We start from the raw sequence: 19,846 nt of genomic DNA on the forward strand, positions 1-19,846 counted from the left end.
CATCGATTCCTCCAGCGCTGCATGGCGCTTCACCTTTTCCCATGTGCACGGACTCCTCCTTAATCCGACTAAGAGCTAAACTCTTGGTGAAGGACGTGATCCTGGGCTGAATGCTGCGTCTGATTGTAGCAGAGCAGTGGGAGGTCAGTGGACTGCTGTCCCTCCATTCTTCACCTCCACCCCAATCAGACATCAGATACGGTATACCTGCCTGGCACAGGGATCGATCAGAGTGATTAAGGCCTCCGCAAGAAGCCACATCCCTACGACACAAGTCTGTTTCAAGTCTAGATAAAGACGTGGGATTTTCTGTTTATCTTCCAGCACAGCTTTTATATATTATGCAATTATTTCTCAATTTGCCTCCTACAAGGATCACTTTCTCTCTGTGTATCTTCGTCTCCTTCACTGTGAGCATCCTTTTGTTTCATTACCGCAGACATAGAACAGTGCAGCCCAGTGTTGTGTTCAAAAATGAAGAAACGCCGGACGGACAGAGGTCATCGCTGATCAAAAGGTTAAATCAAATGTATTTAATAAAGGAGATGGCGTTGTGGTAAAAAGAACATCTCAGCTGAGGAGCCGCTGGTCTCAGCGACCAACAGGCCCCAGGTCAGTCCTTTGACCCCCATAGTGCCCGTCTGTCGCCTCCACCAGTGAACTCCAGAACAATGGTTCCTACAGGTATTTATACCAATGCTTAAAGGTGTGAAAGTCAGTGTCCACACCTCTGGGAGTCTTCTGGTGAGTTCAATGTAACTCGGGATTTCGAATGATCCTTAGTCAATATCAGTTGTTGTTCAAGTATTTCATGCATGCATTCCAGATGTTACATTACATCAAATACAATCATAACTGCATCGATATTATTCTATTACAGTTGCAGATTTACAGTGGTTTTACAATATTGTCATTACTTTATGGATTACACAGTTTCAGAATCATGGCTGTATTCTGGTGTACACTATATGCATTTTTATTAATTTATGAACCGGATCTTCAATTTGTTTCTAGTATCCTACACCAGCTAGTAATTTAGAGCTGTCTTTTTGTGAAAACATCAAAGCAACACTTTCAAAATAATAGCATGATGTTTCGACCCAAACTCAACATTTTCATTGTCTTGGATTAAATTACACATGACAGCATGTGTGTGTGTGTGTTGCCGTCTAATTTGTTTTGCTATGTTTGTTTTCTTGCTACTTCCTTGCCCCTGTCTTACATCCTCCTTTACAAAAGTGGCCATGTGAGTTGCTGAGGTCCCCTGAAGGGGCTCATAGAGCTGTGTGTGTGTGTGTGTGTGTGTGTGTGTGTGTGTGTGTGTGTGTGTGTGTGTGTGCGTGTGTGATGGAGAAAAAGAGAGAGACGTGACCTGGTTAGGAGGAGGAGGACGAGGAGGAGGAGGAGGAGGGAAGTACTGAACTCTCCACCCACCCTTAAAAGAGGAGTTGAAACAGGGTGATAGAACCATGATGTCACTAACAGCCAATAGGAAGTGTCGGCTGGAGACTGTTTGAGGCAGTTGTCAGCTGTCCTGCTCCATCCACGTCAGCTGCCCACGTCTGCTGCTGGAACAATAAGGCCAGGCACGGCTTTATGCGTAGTCTGCCCCATATGAGGCCTTTGGCCTCTAGCCCCTGACCTTTGACCCACACCATTGTCCTTGTCCCTGGCCCATATAGCCAAACGTGCTACTTCCTGTGCCCCATGCTCTCGACTGCAGTTCATGCTGTTGCCGATTCGCCACAAACACCCTCTACCTAAAATAAACATGGTCGAGATTAGAAAGGAATCTGAAGTTGTTGACTTGGTTTCCACGGCTTCATGACTGTAATTCTTCATGTTTGAGATCACAAGTGATCTCCGTTTGACTGCCGCCATGATAGAATCTGATTACTCAGAAACTTATGTTGAAACTGAGGGCCTATATGTCTACTGAGCCTGGGAGTTAAAATCGCTGAAGGTGATTTTTCCCCCAATTTTACTTATAAACAGTGACGTTTTTTACTGCAAGGGCTTTGTGCAAATGCCAAATGAGATGCTGTTGTTACAGCAACGTTTTATTGATGTGTTTTGTGTGTAATTGGTGCGTGTTTCAATCACTTCAAATAAAGGAGATATTTAAGGAAAATAACCCATCCTGTTGTTAAACTGGCTCACTCTTTGAAGTAGAAGGATCAAGTGAAAACCAGCCCATTGTTTAATGCAGCCAAACATTTCCCATCAATGGCCCTCTTTGGTCTTATCAGTGTGCAAACATGACATTAAGTCTGCAGTAAGTGCCTTTATTTGTGTGTTGCTCTGCTGTTTATGAAGGAGCTGCAAGCTTTTAACTCCCTGTGCAGATAGGAAATTGGTAAAAACAGCAGCAGGTCTATAATGAAAAGCTAACCCCACTGAAAGGTCTTTTTTGTGTGAAATTAAGCTTTGTATATGCAAGCTACTGGATCAATACAATATTGTTTTACTGTTCCACCATCTGCGACGGCGGTATCTTATCAGACCATTACACTTGAAAGGAACGGCCTAAAATATCAGCACAGGCTACCCAGTGGCCAGAGAATAGTCTCAGTGTTGCCTTGTAACAGATGTTAACTCTGGGCACAACTGTACCCGCTGAACCCGTAACTTTTTCCTTTTTTCAAAAAGCAAGTGCAGCCTCACAAAAGGATATTGTGTGTACCCTCAAGAAATTGAGTTGAGGGAAAAAGGAAACCCTTAATCCAGATGTCATGATTAATGTGGCTAACTGGACTGCACAAAATGCCGGGCCGAGGCACATATCCCAAGGCGAAGGGGGGGAAATGTACTCAGCGACACCGTTTCACCGCGCTCTGTCTGCGCCAGCCAACAACCACCCACTGTCATCTGAAAGACAAGACTGCACTCAGACATACAGAGACTGCAATGTCAGCTATGTATACAGTTTGGTTACGTGATCCCAAATATGACCCCCCATGTACACACACACACACACACACACACACACACACACACACACACACACACACACACACACATGCAAACCAACACTAATACTTAGACACACATAAAATGTAACCAAACCGAACTGTAATTTCATGATTTACAGTTAACTGGCCACCAGCTAAACAATCAACTCTGATGATTCTGATGCTGTGATGGATGATAGGCTGAAACGAGTTTTGGTACCTAACTGTGACGCGAGGAATCCCTGGCAGCCCGTCTGTCTCTCAGCCTTCATGCAGACACATCCTTTGCATATCTCAAGAACCGTTCATCCGATCCACTTTGATACTTGGCGGCTGTATCGTTCACGGGCCGCATATAGTGTCCCATTTGGTCCAACATGGACATGCAAAGGTATTATTAAACAGCCATGTGTATTCGTCATTGTATGGCGAAGCAGACTCGTCCTACTATGCCTCTGATTGGCTTACCCAAACTCTCCTCATGCCTAAACCTACCCACGCCAAAGCCGCCATAGTAGGGCTTATAAATTGACATGACCGGCAACTGCGCTATTTAAGTAAATGTGTTTAACTGGGGTTGCTAGCAACATTCATGGATATATAGAAAAGGCATTTTTGTAAGTGTTTTATTGGGGAGTCTCACTGTCTGGGGACAGGCGCGTACAAAGCCTGGTGATCCAGCCGAATTAATCAGCAACTGGTTCATTTTATGTATACATATGTGATGTAAAAAATAAAATGTAATTCTGGATCCCTTAGAGGTATACATTTTGATGTGTTGTCATAATACAACCTTATATTAACCTTAATCTTCACTAAAGGAGGACATTTAAAAATGGTAAAAACGTTTCAGCTTTAGTCTCCTGTAATTGTCTCCTTACATCCACTAGAGGGATTAGAGAGGGACGTGTCCAGGGCTGCAAGCATGTGACACGCTCCCACTAACCCTGGCTAGCAAAACAACACGTCTCGCCAGCCAGGTAGCATCGCACTGCCAGGAAACACACAGTTTTTAAGGAAGCAGATCTGTGATGTCAGGTGTTTTTAGAAGCGACTATTAGTGAGAGGAAACAATCCGGGAAAAAAAGAGAAGAGTTCTTTCCGAAGTTCTTCCCATACTGATACCTGCATCTATGCATCTCCTATTTGCTGCGTTTCATCTTCAGGTCCTGCAACTGACTGCCACAGAGTTCTGTTTAGGTCATTATTGTGCTCAAACAGCAAAAACCTTAAACTGGCACAAATGCAGCTGGTGATACATCTGCGTACATTTATTATTTGCATCTCTATAATTATATTTGATTTAGACTTGTAGCTCAAAGTGGAGCTGAAATGATTCTCTGCTGTAAATTAGTTTGACAGCTTACTGGGAAAACTCTCTCTCTAGTAATGGCAGAATGAGTTGGGGAGTCTCCTGTTTTGATGAGCAAGATTGCTGCAGAGACTATTCTTTATGCTACAGATATGAGTCTGATGTATATTCAGAATATCAGCTTGGGCTTGGGCTTACTTATTGTGTTTGATCCCATTGAACAGCTCGACATTTGGATTCCATGTGTGTGCTCGTTTGCACTCTGTCATGAATCTCCATAACACATTTCTTCTTATGTGTTTCTTTACATTCATTTTGATTTTTTTGTCATTATTAATGAATTACTGACCGTTAAATGACTAAAACTACATGACTTGAAGTCATTAAGGCCAGATAATAAAAGAATATCCATATACATCGTATTTCTTATTGTTTTGTTGTTGTTTTGGTTTTGCGGTGCCTTTAATAGCTTTTAGACCATACTTCAACTCTTATGTGACAACAAAGTGTTCCCACATGTGACGTTGCTGCATACCTGGGGCAATTACCAACAAAGTAACAACAACAACAGCAGCTGCAGTGTTGGCCGAGGCCTGAGGCTGGAAGGTGTGTGTGTGTTTTTGTGTGCATGTTGTGACTGGATGCAATTGAGGGGGGAAATGCCACGCATGCCTGAACACACAGACCAGCACATAGTTGTGTGAAAAACACATTGGTGGCGTTTAGTGAGCACGGGAGGGGAAGAGACCCAGAAACACTGGGACTGGGAGAGGAACGGGGCTCACGCACACCTTTTGTGCACGGGACTGAGCAGAGATTCACCCGAGCTTTCCTCCGCATTAGAAAAGTCCTCAGGATGCTGTACAGTGTTCCCTCTGTGGCCCAACATGCACGGCCAGACACGCTGTGCTTTAGGAAAGGGAAAAACACCACTTTACATTAGACCAATCCATCCTCGCACTTGAGACTCTATACTGTAATTGAGTTAAGACGGCGCTGGAGTCTCTGGTGCGATTTGCCATTAGCGGGCAGTGGAGTAAGCATCCTCTCTCTCTGGCCAGCTCTGCTGATGTATGGTTTGAACAAGTGTCTGTAGTGATCCACTTCGGGAGTATTGGGTTGCCGGATGAGGATGTGGCCTGATGGAGCTCAGTGAGCTTTGGGGGGGAGGGGGGTGTCGGCCTCCAATCTGGGCTGCACAACCCTGTCGGGCCTTCCGCATGCTACTGTGTGCCTGTTACCTTGCTGTCTGCTGCAGCCTGCTCACCTCCCCTGCTAACCTTCCACTCTGTGCACTGTGCAGTACGGCGAATGCTTTGGTAAATGAAGAGATAAATTCAATCATGTCCTAATGGGGCATTGGCTCCATTTACATTATGGAGCAAGAGCAGGAGGTGGGACTGACTACTACTACAGTTACCTCCATCAAATTCTTTCCTCCATCAATGTTTCTGTGTAATAAAACAAAACAACACCATTTTATCATAACCAGATACTCTTGCATTTAATGGTCTTTAAAATCCCTCTCTGAAAAAAGCCTCCATTAATATATTAGTTTAGCATAAATTCCAGTAACAGGAATAATTGTACTATGGCTCGTTGGTGGGTAATATATGTCTGTTCAGGTTCTCCCTTAACTTATGGTTTGTCCAAAACTGTGTAAAAAGCCATGCATAATCACTATAGTAACGACTCCCCCTCAAACTGGCTGCTCAAGGGAGGACTTGTTTACCATCTCTGCTCCAGACTCAATAACATGTCAGTCATCAGGATTGGAACTTCCCCTGCCCACTTGCTATTGGTCTGGAGTTTAACCCCCAGCTTCCTCTTCCCAGACACCCTCCTCGCTGTCGTCCCTCCCCTCGAGCCCCACTGTGAATAATGAATGATTTCCCAACTGTCTGCCACGCTTCCTACTCCTCTTAACTGACGCAGGTGAAACACTTTGATATGTTAGGAACAATGAACTCTTTCATCTTTCATTGGATCTGTCTTAGGTTTCACTGGCTGACACCCGCGATTGGTTTGGGGAAATTATACCAGTTTACAGAACTGCTTGTGTTTTTTACACAATAGTTCAACTTTAGAGTGGACCGTCTCGCTCCCAGTGAAAATGTCCCCGGCCTCCCGATGTAAACAAAGTAGTAGTCACTGAGAACGCGTGCTCTGTAGCAAACAGGACATGACTGGCATTCACAAGAGGAGAATCGCTGCGCTGCAGTCGTCTCCCCTTCAAGCACCAACGTCATTCTTGAAGTTTTTCTGCTTTGTTTAGATCCCAACTTTGAACCCTCACACACAGACGCAGACACAAACATCAACCCTTCTCCAGACACACACAGAGTTTCGATATCTAGCTGTCTTGTTATAAGCTTTTTTTCTTTGTTGATGCAGACTGTGGGGGGAGAGGAGGAGTAAGGCATGGGTGATGCGTTTTGGTTTCCTAAAGCTCTCTTGCATGCCGGGCTCTAAGAAGGCAAGGCCGGGCTGACGGAGAAAGTAATTTGATGCTTGACGCCTTTTGCTCTAATGCATCTTTTTTTAGAGGGCAAAGTACCAACACCTTTTTGTATCCTTTTGTTTTCTCCTTGGCTTCATTTCCTCACCTACTTTAAACCTCCATAATCGTTTGCTGCCAAAGTAACCTTCCCATCTCAGGTTTCCGTAGAAATTCACAGTTTTTATTGTGTCGTTGCAGCACAACGGCAATAACCTGCCTTAAATCTCTTGCAGCCTGAAACATTTTGCAGATTCTTCGCATAGTTTCGCGACTGGGTGAAAACCCCCCCGGAAAAATACTGTATTTGTCTGTCTCTCAGCGTTGATGACTTCCTCACACTGCTCGTGAGTTGCTCAAAAGGAGTCTCTTCATTGCGGGCTCTGGTGGCCTCCTTTGATGAAACGGCCGTGGCCGCTCTGCGCGTCGTAGCGCTCTGGCCAGCAGCAGGGGTGGGCTGGTGTTTTGGATTTGGCGTGACCTGTCTGCTCAGGGAATGAGCACGACGGTGTGGTGTGGTGGTGCGGTGTAACTACTGAATGAGTAGAACAACATCATGAACCTCCCTACCCCATCTACCGACCAGTGGGACTTGTTGGACTCCGGGGCTGCGGATAATTTTTTATGTTTTTGTATCTACGGTTTGATCCCTGCAACAGTTGCCTCATGTGATACAGTGTGTTCATAAGGTCAAATCCCAACCTGCCGATGCCTCTAATTTATTCTTGTTCATATTGAGCATCCAGTCAGGGGAGTACAAGAATGATACGAGGAGCCCCTTGCTAGGAAGTCCTGTTGCTTTTGAAGTAGTGGAAACCCCACAATGGCCTGCATAGCTATGTGTTGAAAGCTACAGTGTTGAAATAGCGACGCTATTAGGAGCATCTATAAATGGAGGCGGTATCCTTGATACCACGGGTTGTTTGGTATATGGATGGTATATGGATTTAAAGGAGCAGCTCTCTCTCTCTCTCTGCTTTCTTGTAACGGAAGTTATGCATGTTTGGAACTTGTCTTCATTGAGGAATCGGTTAAAATGATGCGGAACCGAAGGGGACCTCATCAAATCAGATCGCATCGGATCTCATCGGAGTTTGCCTTGGCTGCTCGCTTTTGGCGGATTCCAACAGAATAAACCCTCCTCGAGGTTTCTCCAATGTGCAAAAGTGCAACACTGATGTCAGCATCATATCTCCAGTGAATTACTGCTGTTATAGAAAATATTGTGTTTATTGGCCTTCAATGCAGTAGTTTGAAAGAATCTTCTTCTTTAATCTTCTTTTTTTGTTATGGACCACAGCCAGAATAGTTTTGTATCCATGAAGTATCCAAGAGTGCACACACACACATTGTGCGTGGGTACATTAGTGGAGAGGCCATGTAGGTAAATATTCTTCTTGCTCATTTCATCATGACAATGTTTACCGCAGTGTATTTTTTTTTTACGGTCTTATCAGGAGAAGAGTGTGTTGTGCTGCTGTGTATTGAACAATAAAGGTGTTCTACCAGGTCAATCACAATGACATTTAACAGAACATATATTTTGTTATAGAATTTTCAGTAACCGTCCATTTCTCCTTTGAACTTGTGGCACTTGGCTGGATGTGATAGCAAGTATTTTAGTAAAAGGAGTTGGAATAATCCTTCCCATGCCCTTGTGAAGCCAAACTGGAGTTGGCACTTTGGGAGCATCACTGTGTGCACCATCACGGTCTTATATACAGATGTTTTTTAAAGCAACATAAAATATTCATCAAGAGAGGATTAGCTCAGCGTCCAGCTTCATTTTCACTCACTCACTCACACTCACTCCCTCACACTCACTCACACTCACTCACACTCACTCACTCACTCACTCACTCACTCACTCACACTCACTCACTCACACTCACTCACTCACTCCCTCACACTCACACACTCACTCACTCACTCACACTCACTCACTCACACTCACTCACTCACTCACTCACACTCACTCACACTCATTCACACTCACTCACACTCACTCACTCACGCTCACTCTCACTCACTCACACTCACTCACTCACACTCACTCACACTCACTCACTCACACTCACTCACGCTCACTCACTCACACTCACTCACACTCACTCACTCACTCACTCACTCACACTCACTCACTCACTCACTCACTCAAACTCACTCACTCACACTCACACTCACACTCACTCACTCACACTCACTCTCACTCACTCACACTCACTCACTCACACTCACTCACACTCACTCACACTCACTCTCACTCACTCACACTCACTCACTCACACTCACTCACACTCACTCACTCACACTCACTCACTCACTCACTCAAACTCACTCACTCACACTCACACTCACTCACTCACACTCACTCTCACTCACTCACACTCACTCACTCACACTCACTCACTCACTCACTCACACTCACTCACGCTCACTCACTCACTCACTCACTCACTCACACTCACTCACGCTCACTCACTCACTCACACTCACTCACTCACACTCACTCACACTCACTCACTCACACTCACTCACTCACACTCACTCACTCAAACTCACTTACTCACTCACTCACACTCACTCACACTCACTCACTCACTCACACTCACTCACTCACTCACACTCACTCACTCACACTCACTCACACTCACTCACTCACTCACACTCACACTCACTCACACTCACTTACTCACTCACACTCACTCACTCACACTCACACTCACACTCACTCACACCCACTCACACTCACTCACACTCACTCACACTCACTCACTCACTCACACTCACTCACACTCACTCACTCACTCACTCACTCACTCCCTCACACTCACACACTCACACTCACTCCCTCACACTCACTCACTCACACTCACTCCCTCACACTCACTCACACTCACTCACTCACTCACTCACACTCACTCACTCACTCACTCACTCACTCACACTCACTCACTCACTCACACTCACTCACTCACTCACTCACTCACACTCACTCACTCACACTCACTCACACTCACTCACTCACTCACTCACTCACACTCACTCACGCTCACTCACTCACTCACTCACTCACTCACTCACACTCACTCACGCTCACTCACTCACTCACACTCACTCACACTCACTCACACTCACTCACTCACACTCACTCACTCACACTCACTCACTCAAACTCACTTACTCACTCACTCACACTCACTCACACTCACTCACTCACACTCACTCACTCACTCACTCACACTCACTCACTCACACTCACTCACACTCACTCACTCACTCACACTCACACTCACTCACACTCACTTACTCACTCACACTCACTCACTCACACTCACACTCACACTCACTCACACCCACTCACACTCACACTCACTCACACTCACTCACACTCACTCACTCACTCACTCACACTCACTCACACTCACTCACTCACTCACTCACTCCCTCACACTCACACACTCACACTCACTCCCTCACACTCACTCACTCACACTCACTCCCTCACACTCACTCACACTCACTCACTCACTCACTCACACTCACTCACTCACTCACACTCACTCACTCACTCACTCACTCACACTCACTCACTCACACTCACTCACTCACTCACTCACACTCACTCACTCACACACACACACACACACACAAACACACACACACACACACACACACACACACACACACACAAACACACACACAGGTGCTCAGGAGTGGAATCATCAACTAGGAGACCTCTGCCTGCAGTGCCTCAAGAGCTATTGGGAACCATAAGCTTTGCATCCTTACATCTGCTTTTACTGACATGCTACTTCATGAATAAGTTTCAGCAGTAAAACAAACCTTCCATTTGTCCTTTTCACATTTTTTATTTAAGCGAACAGCTGATCAGATTAACATGAGTGGGTACCAACAAGCATTGGCCTCATTTTTGGCCTTATTACCTTTAATGAGTAACTTTAATCCTTTCTGTGTCAAAGTTTTGTTCTCTAAATCTGTCAAACTTTCAAAACTCTTTCAATTGTCTGTTTCAATCAATGTGGAAAACCTGTGTGTTATTGATAACATATTATGGGGTTTGGGTTCTGCTTTCTCAGGGATGCTCAGTAAACAGTGAGGAAACTGTCATTTGTTTTGCTCTAGCTTAATTTGAAACAATCCACACAATAATTATCCTGTTGATTTGACTTTTTCTTTTCTTTCCTCTCACAACCTGAAAGTATGTGCGGTATTGCTCAGAGGCTGTTAGTGGGACTTGTGCAGCGTGTATAGGAGCATGTGTTGTGAACGCACACACGTGATCCTTATTAACCTATTATAGGCATTATTCACAGACTGTGGTTTATCATCCTCGACTTTGTTGTAGTAGCGCTCGGTCGCGCAAACTGTTCACGACCAATCAAAACTGACCTCCTCCCCGTCTCTCTATCTTTCCCCCAGTATGCCCCGAACACTGCAAGCTGGCCTGTACAGACCAGGGGGAGTGTTGCCACAGCCAGTGCCTGGGCAGCTGCACCGAACCCAACAACGACATGGCGTGCTCCGGCTGCCTCCACTACTACCACGAGGATCGCTGCGTGCCGTACTGTCCCCCAGACACCTACAAGTTTGAGGGCTGGCGCTGCATCACCATGGACCTGTGCTCCCAAGTGCACCTGCCCGGCGATACTCCCTTTGTCATCCATGGGGGAGAGTGCATGCTCGACTGCCCCTCTGGCTTCACGCGAGAGGCAAACCGGTAAAGGCTTTTAAAAGAGTGAATGGCCTTTTCAACGCTTTCAACATCACTAGTAGATTTTTATAGATTAATACTTAAAAGGTTTTAAGACGAGTCCACTTCAAATATTCACTTGATGTTTCCTTTGTTTAACATTCTGCCTCAAAAAGAGAAAAATTCTTTACATGCGACTTCCCTCCCCATCTCGTTGATTCCCAAATTTCTATCCGACTCTGTGCTGTGCTCTTGGCCATACTTTTTTTTATCTATGAGGTCAATACAGTGAGTCACACTCTCAAGACGTTTAGACCAGGGCCCATAAAAGATTAAACTCTCTGTGTGTGAGGTGACCTTGTGTTATGGAGGGAATTTATTTGCCTTTGGAATGCTTGGGAAACAGAGAGTGGACAAACGATTTCAGGGTGAGGTAGAAACGTTTATTTTATTTTTTTTCATTCTCTGACATTACGTATTACTAATTTACTTTCTTCTTATCCTCTCTGCTTTTGCTGTAAACAGTATGTTTTGCACTCCCTGCAATGGCCTGTGTGATAAGGTCTGCACGTCGCCCATCATCGACTCGGTGAACGCTGCTCAGTCCCTGAAGGACTGCACCATCATCGAAGGCAATCTGGACATCAATATCCGCCGTGGAAGTGGGTGAAGCCACACAGACGCACAGTGCTTATAACACAACATATTATGTGATGTCTCAGTGTAGCTGAGCTTAGTAGAATATGCTACACTACATTAAGCAACATCACATTCAATCCCTTATTTGTTGCCAATCCGTCGTCCAATGCGCTCTCAAATTTTTCATTATACTGATTTTACTACACAATGTTGGGCTTTACAGCCCATAAATAGTATGATGCTATAATGTATTTGCTCAATTGGCCGCGCAGCTCACAATCCAATCTTGACATATTATAACACGTTGAAGCGTGTTTCAACGTCGCTTTCACCTGCTGTTTAATATCTCCGTCTGTGTATGTTCATCCCGTCCCCAGATAACATAGCGTCTGAGCTGGAGAGCTTCATGGGGTTGATCCAGACAGTGACGGGCTACGTGAAGATTCGGCACTCCCACGCCCTCGGCTCGTTGTCCTTCCTCAAGAGCCTGCGTTACATCAGTGGCCAGGAACTCATCGACAAGTACGTCCGCGATGTTTGTCTGCATTGTTTTCGTCGCTGAATTTGTGCGCGCTTATTGGCAAGGCAATAAGAGGTCACGAGCAGCCAGTGTCCAGTGTATTGTAGACATTTTAAAAACATAGTGATTCAGACAGGCCAGAATTATGAGCGTGACTACAAAGCTAAAAGGGTTTTCTGTCAAAGTGTGACATCAGCAGCAGTTTAGATTTGAGAAAAAAAGCCCTTTTGGTTATGGCCAGAGGGGTCATGGGAAATCCCGTCGTCCTTCTTGTTGTTTCTCCCGGGGCAGTTTCTCTCTGAGGAACGCCGTTGACGATGGCAGACATTACTTTCACTTTGGAGGTGTTCAGCTGCGTAACCGACCGACTCAAGCTCAGAGTATTAGCATGATCTGTGTCTGTCCTCTGTATGAACCCGGGCTGTCAAACAGACACACAAACCTCATGCAACGTTTATCTATTCGTGGGCCGCCCGAAAGCTCCTGTTTAACCGCATTTCTGACAACTTCAGCTTCCACGAAACAAGTTCATATATATACATTCAGCTGCTGTTAATCAGTGAGGGCTGTCTGTGTCCTCTCATTCATCTCCTTCCATTTTCAGCATGTATTCGTTTTCGGCCATAGACAACCAGCACCTGCAGTACTTGTGGGACTGGAATCAACACAACCTGACTATTGAGAATGGACGTCTCTTCTTTCGTCTGAACCCCAAACTCTGCATGATTGAGATCCACAATATGTGGGAGAATACGGGCATTGCCGTGAAGCCAGAGAAGGGAGATTTCCGTAACAACGGTGAACGAGCCAGCTGTGAGTGTATTCGGATGGACTTCGATGCATTGAAAGACAATGGACGGATTTGTTTGTTGTGAATTGTCTTAACGCCGCACTCGTCTCTTGCGCGTCCTGCTCTGTCGACAGGTGAAAGTCATGTCTTGAAGTTCAAGTCTAACATCACTACGAGCCACAGCATGAGGCTGACATGGGAGCGCTACGCGCCGCAGGGCTACAGTGACCTGATCAGCTTCGTAGTCTACTACAAGGAGTCGTGAGTACTTAGAAACAAAACTCCCAATAAGGCAGGATGGGTATAGATGAGGTGTTTTTTGCAACAACATATTCTGTTTTGGCCACTCGGGTTGGAACAGGATTCTCCTTAATGTATTAGTCTTTATGTAATATGAATCTTAATTATCTTAATCACGATTAACTTCACATTACTGAGAAACCCTTATTACAAATGACTAGCAGAAGAACTGCAATACAACCAACCAAATTAACATCATCATATCTGGTCTGGGTTTAATCTGGGTTGGATTTTCTCATACAAATTTAACTTATACAAGCAAAAAGTTGCTGTCTTTTAGGTATGTAATATTGTTTTTGAGATTAATCATATCCTTGACTTAGAATATGATTAATTTTCACACCATCAATGCATTTTTATGTACATAGATGTCTTCCTTATTTAAATGGTGAACATATCATTTTAAGCGAATTCTTTTTAATCAATGTATAATTATGTTTTGTGTCTTTGCCAGCCCGTTTCAGAACATCACGGAGTTTGACGGACAGGATGGCTGTGGCTCAAACAGCTGGCACATGGTGGATGTGGATTTGCCTCAGGATAAAATCAATGACCCTAAAGTCAGTCTTCAACAACTGAAGCCCTGGACCCAGTACGCAATTTTTGTGAAGGCCATCACCCTCCAGGTGGAGAACAAACACATTACTGGAGCAAAGAGTGATATCATCTACATCCGCACACGCCCATCACGTAAGTCTGTCAGCCATCAGCCTGTTCGCACCAATACTGTATTCGCCAGTTATAAATAATGCTGTGAATAGTATTATCATCAACCCTTTTAGTAATTACTGTAAAAATAAATGATGTAGCGAACTGTCTTTGGCCCATTTGCAGCGCCGTCTATGCCCAAAGATGCCCGGGCGTATGCCAACTCCTCAACCACGTTAATGGTAAAGTGGTCGCCCCCAGCCTTCCCCAACGGCAACCTCACGTACTACCTGGTCCGATGGCAGCAGCAGCCCGAGGACAGGGAGCTCTACCAACATAACTACTGCTCCAAAGGTACCCCACTCTGTGTGTATATAGCCAGCAGCTAGTTAGCTTAGCTTAGCATAAAGATTGTAAAGGAATTGAAATGTTCCTTTTCTACACTTTTGATTTTTGTATACATGAAAAGAACAAAAAGGAATTGTAATTACTGAGCTAAGTTAACAATCTGCTGGCTGTAAGCTTCCTATTTTCATTCAGAGTTGTATCAATCTTCTCATCTTAAACGCAGCAAAAAACTGAAAAATGTTCTTTAATATTGACGTATAAATCTGGGCAGAAAATATATCAAAACATCTTATCTATCGTTCCCGTTGCTTAATACTTGTTTTCTACTAAAACAGAACTGAAGGTCCCGATCCGTCTCCCAGGCACAGGGTTCACGGACATGGAGGACAACACCAAGCCCACCAAGTCAGACCTAGCAGGCGGAGACAAGGGCCCATGCTGTAAATGCCAGAAGACGCCTGAGGAGAAGGACAGGGAGAAGGATGACCGCGTCTTTTTGAAAATCTTTGAGAACTTCCTTCACAACGCCATCTTTCTGCCGAGGTGAACTAAGCTACTGATATTACGCTTCTAATACCTGGCTCCCAGTCATCTGTTACATTACATTACATTACATGTCATTTAGCGGACGCTTTTATCCAAAGCGACGTACAGTAAGTGCATTCAACCATAGGGTACAAACTCAGGAGAACAAGAAACAAGAAAATGCAATTTCCTCAAAAAAGCCAATTTACAATTTGCTATAGATGAGTGACGTTACAAGTACAATTTAAGTGCTACAATTTGTTAGTCTTTAGTCGAGGTAGAGTCTGAAGAGGTGTGTCTTTAGTTTGCGGCGGAAGATGTGAAGGCTCTCTGCGGTCCTGGTGTCTTCAGAGAGCTCGTTCCACCATTTCGGCGCAAGGACAGCAAAGAGTCGAGATCTAGTCGAGTGTTTTGCTCTCAGTGAGGGAGGGACGAGTAGTTTTGCAGATGCAGAGCGGAGAGTGCGGGTTGGGATGTCGGGTTTGACCATGTCCTGGATGTAAGCTGGACCCGATCCATTCACAGCATGGTACGTGAGCACCAATGTTTTGAACTGGATGCGGGCGGCCACCGGTAGCCAGTGAAGAGAGCGGAGGAGTGGAGTAGTGTGGGAGAATTTCGGAAGGTTGAAGACCAGTCGAGCTGCTGCATTCTGGATGAGCTGCAGAGGTGGGATGGCGGTGGCAGGGAGACCAGCCAGGAGGGAGTTGCAGTAGTCCAGGCGGGAGATGACAAGAGCCTGAATCAGTACCTGCGCTGCCTTCTGAGTGAGAAGGGGACGTATTCTCCTGATGTTGTAGAGCGTGTATCTACAGGATCGCATTGTCGCGGTGATGTTGGGAGTCAGGGAGAGTTGGCTGTCGAGTGTGACGCCGAGGTTCTCAGCGGTCAAAGTGGGCGTTAGTACAGAGTTTCCAAAGTTGACTGTCAGGTCCTGGGTAAGCAAATCTTTTCCGGGAAAGAGAAGTAGTTCAGTCTTGTCGGGGTTGATTTTCAGATGGTGGGCGGATCCACTGAGAGATGTCAGTTAGACAGGCAGAGATCCGAGCCGCCACCTGGGTGTCCGAGTGAGGGAAGGAGAGAATTAGTTGGGTGTCATCGGCATAGCTGTGGTAAGAGAAGCCATGCGAGCGAATGACAGCGCCAGGAGAGTTGGTGTAAAGGTAGAACAGGAGGGGACCCAGCACGGAACCCTGAGGAACTCCAGTAGTAAGAGGACAAGGTTCCGACACAGATCCTCGCCAGGTTACCCGTTAGGTGCGGCCGTCGAGGTAGGACGAGAGAAGGAAGAGAGCAGAGCCTGTGACACCAAGTTCCTGAAGGGAGGAAATAAGGATCTGGTGGTTGACCGTGTCAAATGCAGCAGAGAGGTCCAGAAGGATGAGGACAGAGGAGAGAGAGGAGCTCTAGCAGTGTGGAGTTGCTCAGAGACAGCAAGGAGAGCAGTCTCTGTGGAATGGCCTGCCTTGAAACCTGACTGGTGGGGGTCAAGGAGGTTGTTACAGTGGAGATAAGAGGAGAGTTGATTAAAGATAGCACGTTCAAGGGTTTTGGACAAAAAGGGAAGAAGAGAGACCGGTCTGTAGTTGTTTTCTTCAGAAGGGTTGAGGGTGGGTTTCTTCAGGGGAGGGTTCACTCTTGCCTCCTTCAGAGAATTGGGAAAACAGCCAGATAACAGAGCGTTGTTGATGAGACAGGTGAGGAACGGAAGAAGGTCAGGTGCGATAGATTGTAGAAGATGTGATGGAATGGGGTCAAGAGGGCAGGTGGTCGGACGGGAAGAGGTTACTAGGGTAAGAATTTGGTTAGGAGAGAGGGCGGTGAAAGAGGAAAGTGAGGGCGAAAGAGGTGAGGTCGGTGGGACGCGAGAAGTAGGAGGTGGGTTCGAGAAGGAGGAGCGTATGTCAGCTATTTTCTTGGTGAAGTACAGTGATCCCTCGCCACTTCGCGGTTCACTTATCGCGGATTCGCTATTTCGCGGATTTTCATATTGCATTTGTTTGTTTTTTTGGTGCATTGTGCTCTGCATTCTGATTCGCTAAAAACTCACTCCCGAGCCGTTCATTACAGTTCTCCAACGTAATCGATGGTGGCATGTCGGTGTACAAGGATCTTTCTGCAAAGAAGAAAAAAGAGCGACAACAGCTGCCTATCACTATGTTCTTCTCCCGAACAAACACACCTGCACCGCGGGCTTCAGAAGAAGAGAACACTGCAGAGCGCAGTCAGGATGCAGCGGCCCAGTCTGAAGAGCAGTGAAACGGCCTACACGCGAGTCACTGTATTTGTATACATGTAATAGTTGCTAATTGTAAAAAAAAAAAAAGTTTTCTATTTCGCGGATTTCACTTATCGCGGGTCATTTTCGGAACGTAACCCCCGCGATAAACGAGGGATTACTGTAGTTGACAAAGTCTCCCGGAAGAAGGGTGGAGGGGGGAGGAGGGGTAGGGGGTTCGAGGAGGTTGGAGTAGATCGAGAAGAGTTTTTTGGGGTTAGAGAATGAGGATTCGATTCTGGATTGGTAGAAGGAGCTTTTGGCAGCAGAGGTAGAAGCAGAAAACGAGGAGAGGAGAGATTGAAATTCAAGCAGGTCGTCAGGTCGTTTATATTTACGCCATCTCCTTTCCGACGCTCGCATGGTGGCTCTCATGGCACGGACCGGTTGAGACAGCCACAGAGCCGGAGGGGATTTGCCAGTCCGTCGTGTCGTAAGAGGGCAGAGAGAGTCTAGAGAGGAGGAAAGAGTTGAGAGGAGAGTCTCAGCAGCAGCGTTCGGATGCACGAGTGAGAAGGAATCAGTTGAAGGGAGAGCTGATAGAACAGAGGATGCCAGCGAGGAGGGAGAGAGGGAGCGAATATTGCGACGAGCCGGTACAGAGTTAGTCAATGAGGGAGGTTTGTTAGTTATAGAGAGTGGAAGGGAGTAAGAGAAGAAGAAGTGATCAGACACATGAAGTGGAGTTACAGAGAGGTTAGTGGTAGAGCAGTTCCTATTAAAGATGTAGTCAAGGTGGTTGCCGGCTTTGTGAGTAGGAGGAGAGGGACTGAGTGACAGAGCGAAGGAAGAAAGTAGGTGTAAGAGGTCAGATGACTTCTCTGTCTGGATGTTGAAGTCACCCAGGAGGATGAGCGGAGGTCCATTTTCGGGGAAATTAGACAGGAGAATGTCCAGTTCTTCCAAGAAATGACCTAAGGAGCCTGGCGGACGGTAGAGGACAATGATGGTTAATTGTACCGGGTGAGTGATTGTTACAGCATGGAATTCAAAGGACAATGGGGTGGATGGTGGTAGAGGGTAGAGAGAAAAGCTCCATTTGGGTGAAATGAGTAGACCTGTGCCACCACCCCTACCAGTGGGCCTGGGAGTGTGGCTGAAGGAGAAGGCGGAGGAGAGAGCGGCTGGGGTGGATGTGTTCTCAGGTGTGATCCAGGTCTCGGTGAGAGCGAGGAAGTCGAGTGACTGCTCGATAGCGAAGCCGGAGATGAAGTCAGCCTTGCGAGTCGCTGACTGGCAGTTCCAGAGACCTCCTGTGACGAGGTGCTGGACATGTGTGGAGCGGGTGGGATCGGTGAGAGAGGAGAGGTTACGATAGAGAGCAGATCGAGCCCGAGGCCTGTAGTATCTGCGGGAAGAGATTCGAACAGGTACGGGTAAAGGGGTCAAACACATTATTAGAAATAGCAGAAGGCGCCGCATTCAGCCGCCCCGAAGACTGCCACGAAAACTCCTTTGTCTTTGTTCTGCTCGTCTTCGTGCTGCGAGGACACGTAAACGCTGAAGCTAACGCTTCCCACGATTTCTAGTTAAATACTCCCTCGTTAGTGGAAGTCGGCTGCGGCTGCGCTGGCCGCTCCCCCGTCGGTTAGGAGACAAAAGGTTGATTGGCCTCGACAGAAACTCCTCAAAATGCAAAACACCAATAGCTTGACACCCTAATCAGTGAACAATCACCATGTGGCATTTTGACAAAATGAGAGTTTAAGGATTCAAGTCTTATTTGCTTCAGAAGACAAGGCAAAACAGACTTAGATCAGGTCAAAAGCTAGCAGAGTTAGGAGGGCACACTGGCAGTTAACTTAATAGTAGAATCTAGAACACAAACTGGCACTAAAAGACTGAAAGAGCTTGAGCAAACTAGCAACCAAGATAACTTCAAACAAAAAACTCGCAGTGAAACGACAAGAACTAAAGCAAATCAGCAATCAAATTAACTTAAGACACTAGAATCAACAACAAATTTAGTAGACTAGCTTGGTTTAAAGAAAGAGATACTTAGTCCGATTTCAGGTCGCCTGGATGTCTGGTGGCCTTGTAGAAGAGATGCACACTTGAACTGTTTACAACTCCTCTGGGCTTCCTTCGATTCTGTAAAGATGGCAATCAAAAGAGCTGGAGTGGTTCGCCTTTAAGGGTCAGAATGAGGAAAGCGGTGGTGGGCCGGGTTTGTTGTGGCTGACAGAATCCGAGCAAAGGGGGGATGGGCGGGGGGGGGCGACGATGTACCTGACGGGCGCTGAGCCGCCCTGCTGGGCTTGGCCATTTAGTCATGTGTTGCAGATGAGGAGGCATGCTGAGTAGGATCCAATGCCTTTTAGTGC

General features: G+C 46.1%; 1 protein-coding gene across 2 annotated transcripts in view; it reads left to right on the top strand.

Moving 5' to 3' along the window:
• Window positions 1–19,846, top strand: part of LOC120812613 (insulin-like growth factor 1 receptor) — a 75,512-nt gene that overhangs the window by 42,270 nt on the left and 13,396 nt on the right. Inside the window, exons 3-10 of one of the 2 annotated variants that reach the window (XM_040168745.2) lie at window positions 11,204–11,501; window positions 12,000–12,136; window positions 12,491–12,635; window positions 13,238–13,446; window positions 13,558–13,684; window positions 14,178–14,413; window positions 14,558–14,725; window positions 15,055–15,262. In XM_040168745.2, the coding sequence (XP_040024679.2) occupies window positions 11,204–11,501; window positions 12,000–12,136; window positions 12,491–12,635; window positions 13,238–13,446; window positions 13,558–13,684; window positions 14,178–14,413; window positions 14,558–14,725; window positions 15,055–15,262 (1,528 nt within the window). The remainder of the gene's footprint in view (window positions 1–11,203; window positions 11,502–11,999; window positions 12,137–12,490; window positions 12,636–13,237; window positions 13,447–13,557; window positions 13,685–14,177; window positions 14,414–14,557; window positions 14,726–15,054; window positions 15,263–19,846) is intronic. The other variant, XM_078097745.1, reaches the window with a different exon arrangement.

The sequence above is a fragment of the Gasterosteus aculeatus genome, chromosome Y (genome assembly GCF_964276395.1).
Source record: "Gasterosteus aculeatus chromosome Y, fGasAcu3.hap1.1, whole genome shotgun sequence".
NCBI classification, from domain to species: domain Eukaryota; kingdom Metazoa; phylum Chordata; class Actinopteri; order Perciformes; family Gasterosteidae; genus Gasterosteus; species Gasterosteus aculeatus.